The sequence below is a fragment of the Trachypithecus francoisi genome, unplaced genomic scaffold (genome assembly GCF_009764315.1).
Source record: "Trachypithecus francoisi isolate TF-2019V2 unplaced genomic scaffold, Tfra_2.0 Contig01566, whole genome shotgun sequence".
In the NCBI taxonomy this organism is placed as follows: Eukaryota; Metazoa; Chordata; class Mammalia; order Primates; family Cercopithecidae; genus Trachypithecus; species Trachypithecus francoisi.
Window position 1 is genome coordinate 1,928,477 of NW_022681441.1, and position 18,664 is coordinate 1,947,140.

The following is an 18,664-nucleotide window of genomic DNA, read 5'->3' on the forward strand; positions in this document are numbered from 1 at the left end:
CTCTTTCTTGAACTATCTCTCGAACGATCACCCACTCCCCTTCCATGTCATCTCACTCTAATCATAGAAAACAAAAGAGGTGTCCAGGTCATCACAAGTCCTCATGCAAGTGTAATCTTGGTTCCTACAGTGCTGTTTAAAGAAAATAACTACAGAACTGAGACTAAATTTCATCTCCACTACTTTTAAGGAAAGGTTTGCCATCTTTTAGATACCATCCCAAGGAAATTATTATCTAGCTGAAAAAGTTCAACTCTAAAATAGTGAGTTATCTACCCACTGCTGAAGCAATTCACTTTGTCCCTGGACAATACCATCACTGGTCTCAATTTGGTGATTCATCAAATTAACAGAAACTCAGTATGCTCCCTTCCATAACTGTATCATCCTGGACATGAACCTTGCTACAGAAAGAGGACTTGTGTAATGGCTGGAAGCCATGCTGTCTCTTTGTCCTCAGCAATGTATCTGATGTTTAAAGAGGTGAAAGAAGTAATTTGTCTCATCACTGCCATCAACCTGACACCAGTGACTTGACGCTAAGAGCAACTGGACAATACTGAATGAATATGCTTTGTGCAGTACTTATTTCAGGGTAAATGCTAATAAAAATTCTAAAAATATTTTAAAATATTTGAATCAACATAATGTGTCAATCTTAATGCCTATTCTTCCATGTATAGAAGAAATGTTTTATTACAATTTTTGACGTCTAACTGACCCACTCCACCATCACTGTCCTAAATTTCTAATGTTTTACTGTATTAATTTCTGAAGAACCACTCAGGTCTACATTCAAATGCAAACATACTCAAAACCTACATGCAAAATATTGTTCATATGAAGTCACCTATATCCAGTTAGTGCAGGTAGTTATAATCTGCATTTATGGTACATCATTCTGTAGTCACCCAAAAATGACAGGACAATGATTAATGCACCCAAAGTTATATGTGCAAGTTGGTCAACATTAAGAACATGTGGTCATATCTAGCAGAGATGAGCAGAGGTGGAAACTGGGGACCTTCAAGGTACAGTACTAGGACAACCTAATATCCCGGTTTGTCTGGAACAGTCCTGGATTAAATGTACTGTGGTAGTATAATTAGTAATAGCATCCCTGTTTACTTTCAAAAGGGTACCAGTTTGAAGGATAAATTGTAGTATCATCCAATTTGGTACCCATAATTAATAAGTGGGTTCTACTCATGATCCAAGAATTGGCTAGGTTGGTAAAGAGCTAAAACATAGCTAAGGGTCACTAGGGAGCTAGCAGACAAAAAAGGACAGATTGTGAAAATAAAACCACTCTCCTTGTAGGCCATTTATAAAAGGTCTACATATGAATTGGCATTTAACCTACTGCCTGTGGACATCTGACAGTTAAGTTGTATTTCATATTATTTATAATTATATGCCTTAATTAATTCTGGAAATTGACCTTCCCTGATAATTACTGAAAGTTTTTATTTTGAATCAATAATTAGCATTATATCTTACTACAGTAACCCTGGTAACAATGAACTCACCCACAGTATTCTCATACTGGGAATTTGAGAGCTATCCATAACCTAAACTAATGGAAAATTAAGTTTCCAGGTCATGATGATGTTAGGATAAATCCGCTTTGGCCAGGCGCAGAGGCTCACACCTGTAATTCCAGCATTTTGGGGGGTCAAGGAGGGAGGAACACTTGAGGCCAGGAGTTCAAGACCATCCTAGGCAACATAGTGAGCCTCTACACAAAATAAAATTTAGCAGGGCATGGTGGTATGCACCTCATTAGCACACTATATTAAAACATTATTGTCCCAGCTACTCAGGAAGCTAAGGTGGGAGGGTCGCTTGAGCCCAGGAATTCAAGGTTACAGTCAGCTATGATTGCATCACTACATTCCAGGTGGGTGACAAGGCAAGACCCTGTCTCTAAAAATAATAAAATAAAATAAATAAAATAAAATAGAATAAGTGTTTTGATAATTAAAAAAATTAAGAATGTTAAAATAATATTGGTAAGTATATTTTTCCCCTTTAGTAGCTTTTCATAATTTTTTTTTTTCAAATTGGTAGACCATCACAAGTTTATGATCACCATATTAAAATTTAAAACATAACATACCAAGTATCTTGACTTTCACAGACTTTGCTGGGTATATTATGGGCATTTATAAATATGTTGATGGCTACTAAATAGAAGGAATTTAACATCAGAAAAGACATCAAATAGTCAATACTCTAAAAACCTGAGGATCCTTTTTAAAACAAGGTCCACAAAGGTAACATAAGAAAGCTCAAATAAAATGGCATATTTCAAAGAAATGAATTTTATATAACTTAGACTGTAAAGGGAAAACAAAAGTGTTTTAAAAATTATTTTAGTAAAAATAAAGTGGAGGCTCCTCTGTTACGCAAATAGTTTTGTCAATTTTTAACTTTCCTCAAATAAGTATAATCTGGAATCTAAAAGCAGGATTTGATAAAAATACACAGAAAAGCCCATTATACTTTGCAGCCAGACCACTCAAAAATCACATTTGACATAAAAAAGAAACACATTACAATGAAAGGATTATACAAAATAAAGTATCTTACAATTCTATGATTATATTAATGTTTAGCAATACGAATTTGCCATGAGAGGCACACAAATGAGTTGTCAAATCTTTAGATAAGAAATTATGAGAAGACTTACATATAGGGTGAGACAGGCTAAACAGCACAATTACGGATGTTATAAATTATAACCATCATCACTAGGAAGCCTATCAAAATCAAAGTAAGAGTTGACAATAATTTGATTGTAAGGTGATTTGTATGGAATAAAAAGGTAAGATTTTGAACAATTTCATATGTGATTATTTACTCTTAAGTTGTCATACTGGGCTATACTGTGCTTTTCTCTATTTATTTCTAGGACAATAAAACTAGGAAAAATTGGAAAGCAACCTTAATTTTTCCTTAAAAAAATAATTGTGTAAAAGTATCTCTAAGACCTACCAACTTTTAAGGTGATAGACTGAGATTCAATTAATATTTTATTGGTATTAAACAAAATCAAATTGAATGAAATAATCATTAAGTACCTAATACAGACAGGCACTGGGACAGATGTTAAGATTGCTTTCAAGAAGTTTTAGATACAGGCATTTCCCTCAAGGAATTTTCAGGATAGCTGGGAGAGAGAAGATACTACCTAATAAACATTAAATAAAACAGGCTTAAGTATTCAAATACACTGGGAACTAGGGGAAGAGAAAGACCTTGCTATTTGAGGAGTCAAGAAAATCTTTCCAGAGGACACAGGACCTGAGCCTGCTCTTGAGTGCTGTATAGAATTCACAGTGGTGGGGAAAAACAAAACAAAACAAAACCAGAAGGTAAAAACAAAACAGAAGGCATACCACAGGTAGACTGAATTACTCTGATGTATCTCAAGTTAGAGAAACAAAGACAATCAAGGTTCATTAGAAGAACAATATATTGACTTCTCTCTGGAAAAGAACAGGGTTTGTGGCAGGGATTGATGGTAGCTATGGTAGGACCCAAAGGTAACAATCTGTAGAAAAGTCATTAACAAATCTAGATTTTGTGTTTGACATGGTTTGACTGCATGCCCACCCAAATCTCACTGTGAATTTCCACGTGTTGTGGGAGGGACCCTGTTGTGGGAGGGACCTGGTGGGAGATAACTGAATCATGGGGGCAGGTCTTTCTCGTGCTGTTCTCATGATAATGAGTAAGTCTCACAAGATCTGATGGTTTAAAAATGAGAGATTTCCTGCACAAGTTCTCTCTTTGCCTGCTGCCATCCACGTAAAATGTGACTTGTTCCTCCTTGCCTTCCGCCATGATTGTGAGGCTTTCCCAGCCATGTGGAACCATAAGTCCATTAAACCTATTTCCTTTGTAAATTGCCCAGTCTCGGGTATGTCTTTATTAGCAGCATGAAAACAAACAAATATAGTGTTAGAATGCAGGCCAAAAAATTTATTAAAAAGACCCAGCTATAACAATAGCTTAAATATGATAAAAGCTTATTTCTTTGGATATAAGCAATTTGAGGTAACATGGCTTGTACACAACATTGGGACTCAATGGCCCTTCTGTCTTGTTGCTCTGCCATATCCGATATATCATCTCTGTCCCATGGTTAGAATGGCATCTTTAGCTACTGCCATCCTAAGTGTATTGGCAGGAAGGGGAAAGGGAAGCAAGGAAGACATTAAATTTTTTAGTTGCATGATCTGAAAGTAACACATGCTACTTTTGCTTATACCCCATTGACAAAAACTTAGTCACCCAGCCATATATAGTGACAGAGGAAACTTAAGAAATTTAGTCTTCAGCTGAGTGGTCATGTGTACCACTTAGAAAAAACAGAAACTAGAGGAATGAAGGTTGAGATAAAATAGTGTATGATCAACTCAATCCTACAGAATAGTGTGTTATAATGTCCTCTAATGAAAACTATCAAAATCCTTTGCCCTGTTTAACTCTATTTGATATCTCAAAATAAAAAAAAAAATGGTGATTAAAAACATATGAAAGTAATTTTAGAAAAAAAATTTGATTCTCAAAGTTACATGCTATAAAATGGGCACTGTGTTACCATTATGAACAATGCATCCCATTCCTTTTCTTGATTCAAGCTTTTTTATTTGATATTGTGTGAAAGACAGACTGGAAGCTGTTGACTTTCTCTATCAAGGCTATTGCACTCCTTTGCTTTCCCACATTCTTGCTTCAGTATCTCATTGCTCAACCCTACCTGATTCATCATGAATTATGACACACCCTATGAACCTTGTGCCACCCTGCTTTGAGAATCACTACTATGAGGAATGGATAGTCACTGAGGGTTTCTAACTGGAAGTAACAAATAGTGCACACATTCTACAGGCCCAAGCTCACAATTATTGGAAGACAAAAGTAGCTAGGTTAGAGAAAAGAAGGTAAGTGACTCCCATAGACTTCCAGTGGTCTGTAATTTTATGTCCTTTGACCCAACAGGGAAATGGATCAAAGACACAGAGTTAACACCACAGGATCAACTGAAAGAAAAAGAAATAGGTAGAGAATGGAATCTGACTATGCTCTTTAGTCATGATACAGGCAGTTAAAGCCACAGAAGAATCTCACAAGGCGGTGCTTGTAAGTTGAAGGAAGAAACCCACCCAGGTCCTGAGATGGTATACTGTGCTGATTGAGGGCTTGAGGCCCAGAATCAGTTCCTCGCACTTAATTCCAGCAGCTGCATTTACTAAGGCTCTTACCATAAGTTACTTGCCAAGCTTCAGCTTCTTTATGTAGAACTGTGCTAATATGGTAGCTACTAGCCACAAGGGGCAATTGAGCACATGAAATACAGTCAGACTGAAATGTGTCTTAAGTACAAAATAAACATCAGAATTAAAAGACTTCATAAAAAGAGAATGCAAAATATGTTACTAATAATTTTTATATTGATTATATGTTGAAAATATTTTGGAAAGTTGAAGTTATGAAATACATTATTAAAAATAATTTCACCTATTTCTTTTAAAATTTGTGTCTCTTAGAAAATTTAAAATTATACATGTAGCTCATACTATGTATGTACTGGACAGATCTCCATCTCTAACTTGGGGAATAACAACAGTACCTATACCTCACAAGATTGCTCAACAGAGCATATAAACCTTGAGTATATTGTTAGGCATGTAGTAAAGGTCCAAAGAATGCTAATTACCATTCTTTAGCACTTGGAGTTAGAAGGGAAGGGCTAACCTAGGTGCTTTATTCCAGGGTGAGGCAAGGGCTTATGGCTGCACACTGCAGCATCAAGCAGGAATCAGAGTTGCTGGGGGAGCTGCGGCAGTCCCACAGAAATGCAAGGAAGGAGCAGGAGGCAAAAGATTACAAGCTATATGCCTTAGTTAAGCCAAAAGGGAGGTCCAAAACATCTTTTTAAATGGTAGTCAAACGCCATCATGAAATTTTATTTGGTCCTATGCTAAAATCAGTTGTTTAAATTGTCTTCTTAGATAGCCCAAATATATAAAATAATTTAGTATGCCAAAATTCTTCTAACTAGAAAAAAAGTAAAATTTTCAGGCCAGATTTGTGAGGTAATAATATTTTGTTATTTTTATGTGTTCTACAATAAATACTGTTTGATGAGAATTCTGAAGAAAGAGATGGAAGGAAGAAGAAGAAAATAATTCTGGGGTTCATCCTTCACTAGAGGACCAACAGGAACTGAGGTCTTATGTAAATTGTCTGAATTTCATTGAGGGGTATTAGAAGGATTTCAAGATTGTTTTAAAATGATTACAGTATCTCTAACACAGTACTTGAAAGCAATTTCTAAAGCTAAACTTTTGAAACAAGGTCATGTGGGGAAAGACAAAATAAAAACTGTGCATTCACTTTAAAAATATTAACTAGCTCTTCAAACATTCTAATTTTTAACTTTACGCAACTAACTTCACTAGCTGTAGCATGCCTTCTTTATAGGTTGCATGATGTTGAGGGAATAATTTGATGCTTATAAACATTGTGTCAATTAGAAACTTGTTTGAAAGCATTAGTGGAGAATATTAGGATAAATTCCTATTCAAGAATATTTTAATCAATGGTTATGGCCACCTTCCCTGCCTCATAAGACACTGGGCTCTGGAACCAGACTGCCTGGCCTTGAGTAATATTTTAATTGAAGGACCATGGCCTTAGAACCAAGAACTCCAGGCTGTGGATACCCTATGTCTACGACCCTGGGCAAGCTCTGTAAACCTTTCCATGTCTCAATTTTCTCATCTATTACATGGATATCCAAAGAACACCTATCTCCCAGAGTTACTGTTTAGTTCATTCATTGCTTAAAACAAAACCTGAAATATTAGCTCCTATCTAAAAATGGTTTAAATTTCTTTATAGCGTACAAAAGAATAAAGGCATATTTGAGGCCAATCAATATTATATTGTTTTGACACATGATCCTTTAACTTACAATGTCTTCATTTCTCCAACTGAAATGATATTTGCCTAGTGTTTTCTCATTAACATGTTGAAACATACTAAGAAATTGTCATAAAGACAGCCTGAGCTTTCTAGAAACCCTAGAAAGCTTTGACAAAGAGGTATATAACAAAATACCCCCAAATAGTTTAGGGTTGCCAATGAGAGGGAGAAAAACTCACTGAAAATCCCTGCAACATTTTTCTGATTTAAATGTCAGAAAGCAATCTAAAGTTGCATATTATTTGGGAAATGTAAAATCCAAATTATGCATATTTTGTTGGTAGTTCCATGAACTGTTAAAAACTCAATCACCCAAACATGAAATGAAAATGTATTTACATTTAAATGATTCTCAACCATCAAAGAAATTATTACTTTGACATGGGACTCTTGAGCAAAGCCCACCCTTGCATGTATTTGGCTATTTACTTCTAGTTTTCTAATATATAATAGCTCATATTTCCCATTTTTAATTTTTCATTTTCTTCTTTCTAATTGATATACTGATAGTGCAAAATACGTTCATGAAAACTAAATTGATTTTCCTTCAAAGTAAAACTCACTTGCAATTTAGAAAAGGTAAGCAGGGGACAGCTGTGGTTAGGAGGAACTATCTGCACACTCTGTCACAGTATAGCCCTCTCAGTCTTTACTTACACGCACAAAAGAGGAACTGCAAGCTATATTATCCAAATTAATACAGTTTTTACAAGGTGTCTATACTTCTAATCACCAAAACCATACACTAGAATCAAAAATTGACATAAGAGATACGTAACAATACCGGTCCCAATAGTAACAATTACAGCAATAACAACAAAAATTTACTACTCAGTGGGCATATCTGTGCTGTGGCTGCAGCATTTCACTCTATCTGAGTGACAGGTACGACACTAACACCACTGAATAAGAAAGCTGAGATTTAAATAGGTGGATATCCTGCTGAGTGGTACATCGGTAGAAAGTGGCAGACACAAAATGCTAATCTAGAGACTGACGATTTTAATGTGGACACCACGCTGGATAGGGTGAAAACAAAGTTACTGCTGCACTGTCATTAGGTGATACACCTCAGGTGACCTGCACAGCAGAGATTAAATCACACTTCTTATTCTCACCTCTTCTTATTCCTGTCATTTTTTTTAGGATAAACTGGCTGAACCAGAAGTTTGAAAATAAACTGAGAATTCTAAACAGGCTACAGAGGAGGAAAAAAGTCTGTAAGCTGGCTCATTGGTCTATAAGTTGGCTCATTGCCACCATGTCCTTAATAAACTAAGCTAACCAGCCACAAATTATTTTGTAAGGGGCTAAAATCATCTTGTGTATTTTTAACATTTCCTCAGTTCAGAGTCTCAACTGGAATGGATATTTTATATCAATAATGCAGGCAATTTAATGTCTAGCTTTCACCTACATTTGATATATATTTAATAAATATTACCAGCTTATCTCCTGAAGAAGGCAAAGCAGTAGTTGAGATTAAGCTAAGGTCTACCTTTGAAGGAGTTGGCCTTTAATGTTTAAAACATAAGAAAGAGAATTCAAATGAATAATTTCTGTTCCATGCTAGATTATCTGAGAATCTCTTATTCACCACATGGTATCCAAGTATCCAATCAAATTTTACCTTTTAAAATTAAATGAAAAATATGTAACTAGGATTTTAAAGAGGATGCTGAATATCTACAAATGTCTGTGAGCAAAGCTGAGTTCTGAAAATTGCAGCCTGATTATAATGCTTTGTAAGACAGAATCAGATTATGCTTATTAACAAAGACTAAAGCAAACATGCATATTACTTCGAGAAAACAGAAAAGGAAACACAAACTATCCTTTGTTTGAAATGAAAACAAATGTCTGCATGTCATTTCAAAAATATTCTTCATCAGCAATATAGGATGTATGATTCTGAGAGCAATTAAAAGAACCAGGTGTAACAAATGCATACCACCAGATGGCATCTTAAATCAGACAGCACAGAGATTGTGAGAGTTAATAACTGCATTTCTGGGAATCAGGTTCATGAATTCCAAGTATATCTTTTCATATTAAAATGTCTGACATGAATCACAAAATCCAGAGAAAACTAACAATAATACTATCTTGAATATAACAAAGATATATGAATCTGAAAAGAAAGGCAGTGGAATAAAATGGTGATCTTGACATCTATTTATATAAAGATAAATAAGTCATTACAAATGGAGCCATAAGAGCAAAAGAAAACTTGGTTAATCATTTGAGGCTTCCGTTATTTCTATCGAAAATTTTTCTTCCTACTACTCTTTATATTAAAATACAATGTGGTTTTATAAAAATTTCTGAAAAACACTTGATTATCTCATGGATAAGATTTTTTTTCTATCATCATATAATCAGTATAATCCTACTTTCTCAAAATACATTTTGCTATAAACGTTATTTTCATATGATGAAAGCAGTCTGAAAGTGAAACTTCTTAAGAGTGTGTTATCTCTTTTAGACATGGTTTTACATATATGCATATAGCTTGCTACATAGACCTTTTAGGTTTTAATACGAGGAAAAGAACACTGAACTCTTTTGAAGGCTTTTCCCTAACTCCTCAACAGACTGACTTAGGTATCAAACCATTCCATGGACTTTCATGTTACTTCATAAGGCAATGCACAATGATGCTGCTGGCAAGGCAGACAAAATACAGAAGAACAAGCTATCTGACCTCCAAGTCAAACACAAGCCAGGACTGAACTGCCGGAAGGCCTTCTCTTGATAATATATTTTCCATTAGCGAAGTGTGGAACTAAAAGCTTTTAGTTTATATTTTTAAATAATATTACACTTTATATACCAAGACAGCAACTTTACAAAATAGTAAAGTAGTTGCATCAAAATTTATATTCTTTTTCTTTTATAAATCCACTAATTAAACCACAGATTCTTCTGTAAGAAACAACTGCCAAACAGACTTGTGTATTTGTCAAGTATCTCATGTTGCTGTGTCCAAAACACTCCACTAAGAAGACAGAAATCAATAAAATCAACAAATTCAGGAAAACAGAACAGACTAAAAAGATAACTGCTATGGAAGTGGTTACACTTACACAAAGAAAAACACACATATATAAACACATACTCCAGAGGTTTTCGTATATTTCCATTATGTTATTATCATAATTTACTATATACAAATCAGCAGTGAATTTATACTAAAATTGTTTTTAAATAGAATAATATCCACAAAGCCATGATGCAAGTTTACGTCCTCAGACGTTTAACCTTTAGTAGGGTAACAGTATGAAACAAAAATATTATTCAGGACAATACAGTTAATGTCATGTTATATACGGTTACTTCCAGATTTAATGATTTCTTAAACCTATAAAATTAACCTCCACCCCCAAATAAAACAGAAATAGACATAGTTGAAATGCTTGAGATTTAATATCAATTCTGGCACTATCTAGCTGGGTAACCATAGTAAGATACACAATTTCACTGAGCTTTAGTTTCCTCATTTGTAGAATGGAGCTGATAACATGCTTTTTTCATAGGGTTGTGTGAACACAAGAGTTAAAAAGCACAGTGTTTATGATAGTAAACAGAAAAAAAAAAAAAAAAAACTCCACAAGAACCTAACAAATGTTAGCTTTAAAACAAAAACAACTCAGTTTATCCCCCGCAAAACTATAAAAATTATGATCTACTGTCACCATAGTGTTACACACAAAAAGAAAGCATTTTCACTAAAATGAACATGAAATTTTCACTCTGGATCAGTGAAAACTTTGTCATGGGTCAGAACCAGTCAGTGACTGGTATTTCGGACTGCCCATTACAGTCCATACATGTTACCGACTCAGAAAGTGAATAAAATCAATGAAGTCTGAAATTATTATGAACACTTCAATGAGAAGCTGGAATATGGATAAGATTGGAAACACTAGTATAAAAATGAGTATAACATAGATGAGATTGAAAACGTGAGTATTACCCAGGTAGACAAAGGAAAACATCTACAATTTTTTCTTTAATGAACTTAAGAAAATACTCCTTCTTTATCTGGTGGCATTTCAGTATTACCTGAAACACCACTTCTCTTAAAGCCATGATAGTATTGATGTTAATATATTTTAGCCTTCTCCAAAAGAATTAGAGTATTATTACTGCCAAAGATTGTTTTCAAATTTTAAGAATAACAATCTTGCGGATGTTTACCTTCCTGTGAAAACAACAGGCATTGCTTTACCAAAGGTGCTTAAATATGTCATTATTTGTGAAAAGTACCAATTCGTGAGAAGATAAAAGGGATATGTTAAAAGGGATATGTATACTGTGTCTTAAAGTAAAATAGTTGTTCATGTAATTATGACGTAATTGTAATGACTGTCAAATGTTTCCCACAGATAGTGCTACATGTTTATTGATGTTAATAGAGTATTACTGATTCGTATACACAAATACTGAATTACTATGGTTCAGCTATTCTTAATAGAATACTGTATGCATTACCACTCAGCTCACTGAAACTTGATTTCGAGCCCCTGGCTTACATTTTTTTGTTTGATACACTGTCCCAGTAGTAACTTTCTATAGTAAACTCCCTAAGAACTTCTAAAGAAAATAACTATGAATGTTTTTTTCTGGGAAAAACTATATACATAAACTCAATGTCCCAAATATGCCAAGCATTTTGTTTCATTCTGCCTGCTTGTGTTATAGAAACACATTTTTATTTAAAATATAGTAAATTATAATCAACGGTCAAAATAATTTATTCCTTCTTTCTTGAGGACCTTTCACATCACTATTCTTTGTACGCTGTCTTCAGTAATGAGCAGGAAAACATTCTAGTCACGGGAACTGAAAGCTCAAGACTTTAACCCTACAATGCAGAAATAGAATAGTGTATACAATATAGTATAATAGCCAAGCATAGGCTATGTAGATAAATGTCTGTTTAAAGCAAAGTCTTCAGCTTACCCGCTACGAGATTTCAGTCAAAGTTCTTAAACCAATGGATCCCACAGTGTGGTCCCAGATCAAGAGCATCATCATTATCTGGGAACTCAGATACTCAAATTCTCAGGCCCTACTCCAGACCTATTAATCAGAAACTCTGGAGGTAGAACTCAGCAATCTGTAGTTTGTGAAGCCCTACAGGTGATTCTGATCTATGGCTAAGTTTGGAAACACTGACTCCACCTCTGAGTCTCCCTTTTCACATTTGTAAAATGGGTTTCCAAGAACAACCTTGCAAGACCAGAGGTGAATAGATCAAAGGACTTGGCTCTCATGCAGTCACCTTTTATAATATAATCACTTTTTTAACCAAGGGCTGAAATTAAGGAGTATAAGGACATCAAAATGATGTGTGGCTGCCACAGGCTGGGACTGAAATGTGCTGACTTGCCAACAGTGGGCCAGGTACCAAAATAGTCTCTGGCTGCAGGACAGGCCCTAAAGATTTGGCCACTAAAATCACAAGTGGGCAAAATGCCCCAGACAAAATATTTTATCTCCATATAAAGTAAGGCCACACTGCTTCATAGTGACAAATGACAGCATGAGGCGAATAAACACTGATCTTTTAGGTCCCAGAAGACACCGATTCCTATTCCTGCTTAACTCTCCTCAGAGTGCAGGCACAGGGAATTCTCCTAATTGACGTCAGCTGCTGTAAGGGAAGGACTGCCATGACCTTAAACTTGGCCACCAGTCCACTCTCACATCCAGGAACAAAGCCAGAGGGTTCTCCTGGCAACTGCCTGACATGCTAAATGGCAGGCCCAGGCACTAAGGGAATCCTTTGCTGCCCCAGGGACAAATCCCCCACTGCAGGAAACAGACAAACCAGAGAGATTAGCAGTTTGCCCAGCTGATGCTGGCCTATCCCCTCTGCCCAGAGAGCAGAAAATGAGTTCTAAATCAGTGTATTAAAAAACCTAAGCTCCTGTCTGTTTTTGCATTACAAATGAGTGGAATGTTCTCTGCTAAGTGAAAGGGAAAACAGGAAAATATGAGAACTTCAGGGAGAAATGTAAATTGGATCCCTGCACAAATCATCTTACTGTCTTGAAGAAGACTTGAAGAGATATTAACGTTTTAAATACAAACTATTCAGATGTTTTAAAATCAACTTGAACACTCATTTTATAAAAGGTCTTGTAATAAAAATGGGATTTAATCCCCCTACCCTGCCATGGCTCCCTTGAACAAGTACGAAAGTTTCCTAATCATCCCCCCTCTTAAGAATTCCTCCCTACCTCATCCTACTCATCTCATCCAGGACACTATTCCAGCCACAAACATGATTATGTAACTCTCCTGCTCAAAGATCCCCTCGACTCCCATTCCTTATAGAATGGTACCAGAATAAGTGCTGGCTATAGAGTTAATATTTAACCCTGGCCTTCCAGGCTCAGTCTCACCCTCCCATTTCCACCTCACCTCTCATACCCTTCTGAAACCCCGTCGTCTCACAGCAAACCTCAAAGATCATGACTAGCCACTTTACAAAAAATACCAGTGGCTTCCATATCCACAACAGGTAGGACAGTTATTTAACAGTTTCTTTAACTCAAAGATGAAATGTAATAATCAATGAGCACTGTCAAGGAAATAGTCATTTAGAAGATAGGAACACATTTTGGTTTTAAATTAGCTATATCCACTTGGATACTTCCTAATTTGCTTGAACAAACTTAGGTTATATCCTTTAATTTAGTCAACAATTTAATGTTCTTATGCTTGGTTAGATACTTTTTCCTGTTATATTCTGAGCCCTTGGAGGGCAATGACCAGGTCTTATTCACATGTGTATGATACATACCACCTATACCAGGTAAATGTACAATAAACATTTCATTAAATTGAATTACCAAAATGTGTTGCCTCACTGATTTGGGGCCACACTTTTTTTCAACGTTCCATTTGTGTGTTTGCAAGAACACAAAGATAAATTCAACTACATTTTTGGGGAAAAAATTTCAAAGACGAAAAATACTTTTCTTTACAAAATGTCTGCAACACAGAAATAGTCTTCAAATTAAAAATCTGAAACAGCTACCAGTCTAGTCAGCCATGTTAGATCAGAAAAAAATAATGGAACTTGCCTCATGGCTCCCTTGTTTGGACAAATTTCATCTCTACTCCTATGAAGATGGTATGCTCACCTATCTAAATCCACACACTAAATCCACTTTGTGAGGGCAAGTCCACACTCCTTTACTCCCTCTCCAGATGGACAGATGGCAGGGAGTCAGGGAACTAGGCAGCTTCCTGGTCCTTCTGACTTCTCCAATATAAAACATAATAAATTTTCAGGGGAAAAAAATTCTAAATGAACACAAACCTTTCATTGCCTTATGAACACGTGATGAGAAAGTCTTTGTTCATTTTAACTTTAAAGAAATGCTAAATGAATGAAGGAATATCTAGATTTCCAAAAACTAGGGCATTAATTCCTCAGTTTTTCTTAAATGGGGGCAAACCATGGCAAATGTTAGTACAACTCTTCTCTAAACATCTGAGAGTGAAACATTTTTATTAATAAAAAGTAGGAGGGAAGGACTAGAGGAAAATCTAGTAGCGGCTTTTTAATTATAAAATATTGATCACTTCTTTTGAGAGTTTACATATCTACTACACTTAATTCTGAATTCCACAGAAGTTATCGGTCAGTAACTTAGTCAGTCTCTGGCCTGACTTACTCACCACTGGTCCAATATTGAGTTAATACTTCTCGAGCCAATTCCTCCTCTACCTGGCCCTAAACATAGTTATTATTTCTGAATTACAAATAAGAAAAAATAGCATTGCAAGACAAAATTAAAATGTAAATAATGTCAATCTCTCTAGAATGGGAATCATTCAAGATATTTTGATAAAGAAAGGTGTAATCTGATACTCAAAAGAGCTTATCTCTTTCTTAACAGTCCAATTCAAATATTCATTTGAAGACCAATAATTTTAAAAGAAATTAGCCATCACTAGTATATATGAAATACTTTTAGATGCCCCCTTTATATCAAAAAGAACAATATTCTATGTCTAAATCAGAATAATATTTAACAGGAAAATATTTTTAGCTTCTTCAAAAATGAAAACTTGCAAATTAAGCAAACTCCATAAAGAGTAGATCCAACATCTCTAGTATTAGAAGCTGTATACTATACAATTGTTTTTTTCTTTTTTCAAGATGGAGTCTCACTCTGTCGCCCAGGCTGGAGTGCAGGGGCACAATCTCAGCTCACTGCAACCTTTGCCTCCCAGGTTCAAGAGATTCTCCTGCCTCAGCCACCCAAGTAGCTGGGATTATAGGTGCCCACCACCACACTCAGCTAATTTTTGTATTTTTAGTAGAGACGTAATTTTACTATGTTGGCCAGGTTGGTCTCAAACTCCTGACCTCAAGGGATCCATCCTTCTCGACCTCCCAAAGTGCTGGGATTATAGGCGTGAGCCACCGTGTCCAGTCCATACACAATTTTTTGACGATATTTCACTTTTACGGCCTAAGAGAAGCACACTTACACAAAATATGTATCTGATCATAAGAAGTAACAAAACCAAAACAAACACACAAACCAAAAAAAGGCCGGGAGTGGTGGCTTACACCTGTAATCCCAGCACTTTGGGAGGCTGAGGCGGGCAGGAGTTCAAGACCAGCCTTGCCAACGTGGTACACCATCTCTACAAAAATACAAAAACTAGCCGGGCATGATGGCAGGTGTCTGTAATCCCAGCTACTCAGGAGGCTGAGGTAGGAGAATTGCATGAACCCAGGAGGCGGAGGTTGCAGTGAGCTGAGATTATGCCATTGCACTCCAGTCTGGCGACAAGAGCAAAACTCCGTCTCAAAAAAAAAAAATGTTATTTTGTAGGGACAAAATGCTATGGGCAAAAGAGAAAACAATGTGTCCTTCTTCCGAAAGTTCAGTGGTTCTCAAACTTTAATGTGCATCAGAATCACACATAGGGCTGGATAAGACACAGACTGTTGGGTCTCACCCCAGGTAATCTGATTCAGTAGGGTGGAGTGGGGCCTGGGAATGCATATTTTAACAAGTTTCAAATGGTGATGATGACACTATCAGTCTGGGGATCACACTTTGAAAACCACTGTTTTAACTTAGACCCTTACTCAACCATTGTGGAAGTCTCGGGATATTTTGTCTAATCTTTCCCAATGAATATCCTGTGTTCTTTTTGCCACTTAGTATTTCTATTTACAAACAATATAACTTCAGAAATCATCATCATCTCTAAGTCGCATGCCACTTTTTAGAGCATTGCAATCTTACAGATATTTAACACATGAAAATATGTATATATATGTATGATATACTTACTCCTCTAATGTATAGATTTGACAGTAAAAGATTATGATGACTAAGGTATTTGAAGACTCAGTGGTAACTAGGACTTTTGATTTGATGCTATAAACAACAAAATGTGTATGCGAGTGGGCAATCTCCCTCCTCAGGACTTACCTGTGACTGGCGCATCAATATCCAGCAAGTTTTTTTCCTGTCGAAGAATTGATGCACCCTCTGTTATTATTCTCAATGCAACACTCTCTTCCAGTCTTCCCTCCTTCATAAGATGTGCCTTTAAGATATCCACACGAGGTTTTCCATCATTATCAAACACTTCTTTTGCTGTAAGCCGGTGACTTGGAGGAAATGGAACAGCTGAAAGAAAAAAGGTCCAATTATGACATTAGCCAAAACTCAACAACAAACCATTCAATAATAACCACCAAATATCCATCCTCATCACAAACCACCTAATATAGTATTTTTGGGGTGGCTGAATTAAAATATGATCAAGGGCTATCTATCAAAAATTAAGAACTGCATCCTTTCTTTGATTCTAGATATAATGTGATTGCTTAAAATTGATAGTTCTTGTTCATCCGGTACTATCTCTTGCATCTATAATATCCTGATTGAGTTAAAAAGAAAAGGAATGAAAAGAAGTTTTCAGCTCAACAATAATCAATTTTGTGAAAGAAAATCGTTCCTATATATCCAACCATAACCAACTTGTGCAAAGATGGGTCTCCACTAGAAAACGGGCTCCTCTACTGGGATTAGAGGCACAGGAAAAGATCTACCCAACCAGATTCGCTGCTCTAACTAGAGTCGCATCTGAGATAACTGATCTACTCACTATTTAAGAAAACAGCAGGAATCTGAAAGCAAAAAGGCAAAAGTGCACTGAATACTGATAAGGAAATCAGGATTTGCAGGTGAGTGTGTATGCTCATACTGAAGGGACCTCCTTAAAAGTGAAGGGTCAGGTTGTCAGGGAGGAGACACAGGTATTTTAAAAAATGACACAATGACAAAGTCCAATGATTGCTTAGGCTTGGAAGCAATCATTCTCTCTTCCACTCACTCACATCTTCTTAACAGCAAGAAGCTCTCTTGTAGCTACTGCCTTCTTCTACATTTGTGAGTACATTTATTCACTCATTCAGCCAGAGGACATTCACTAAACTCCTCTAGCTTGCCCTGCTTCCAAAGGTCTATGGTCAGAGACGGTATCACAAAGGTTAAATTTGCAACAAATGGCCAGTGAGCCATTTAAAGGCTCATTATTTCTCTGTTTCACATGATGGTTCATTCACTGGACAACTCATCCCTGCCAGATATTAGAAGTATCTGGCAAGGAGCATAAACATCATCCCATGTATCTTTCATGTGCCATGCACATTATGAAACAGACATACAGCATCTCCATTGGATGGCTCCTCTCTCAGGAAAAGCACTTGATGTTACGGAATAAACTTGGCCCTCTCCTTTCCTAAAAGTGTCTCTCAAGGAAGCAAGACTTACAGGAGACCTATGCCAAAACATTTTGTGTAATCTAACGGCATAGGTTTATAATCCTGAGTGAAATTATAACTATTTAAGAGAAAAGAAAAACTGGGAAATGAACTTGTACACATGGATGCAAGGATGATTTTCTGGACAATCCAGCTGCATCTATTTCACTATGTTGTCAGATTGAGGCAGTCGTGGCAGATTCGTTGGGTGAGCAGGAGGCTTTTGTGGTCAGACAAACCTGGGTGCGAACCTTGCACTCTGCACACTCCCCAGCTTATGACCTTGAGCAAGTTAAATAACCTTCTTTGGCTCCAGTTACCTCACCTGTGAAGTGAGGATTACATTCATCTGAGGATTGTTACACTAACTACAGTAAATAGTAACAGTAGTAGCTAATATTTGTAGAGTATTTATTTTATGCCAGGCATTGTTTAGGTAATAAAATCAGAAACAACAATAAAAGTGTAAGATGAGTAGGGCGTACATACATGTGTTTATATATAAACTTATTTAGCTGCCATAACATTACTGTGCAGGAGAAATCTGAAGCTCAAAAATATGAAGCACCTTGCCCAAGATAATTATCTAGTGATTTACGTGTATAACTCAGTGAGTTTAAACCCCAGCAGTCTGATGCCAGAATACCTGCAACAAATAAACTACACTACTTCCCAGAAAGTACTCGATAATGCTTAGTAAGTAAAAATGATTAATAAATCACTTCTCATAAAATTCTAATACTGAGAGGTATTTATTTCTCACAAATACTCCTTTTATTTTCCAAAAGTTACTTTGAGTAGCTTATAGTACAATAGATACATAACACAAGAACAAAAGACAAATTGTAT

General features: G+C 36.0%; 1 protein-coding gene across 4 annotated transcripts in view; it reads right to left on the reverse strand.

Moving 5' to 3' along the window:
- Nucleotides 1–18,664, reverse strand: part of PPP3CA (protein phosphatase 3 catalytic subunit alpha) — a 331,871-nt gene that overhangs the window by 154,122 nt on the left and 159,085 nt on the right. For all 4 annotated transcript variants that reach the window (XM_033178412.1, XM_033178403.1, XM_033178429.1 and 1 more), the window contains exon 2: nucleotides 16,476–16,676. In XM_033178412.1, coding sequence (XP_033034303.1) covers nucleotides 16,476–16,676 — 201 coding nt within the window. The remainder of the gene's footprint in view (nucleotides 1–16,475; nucleotides 16,677–18,664) is intronic.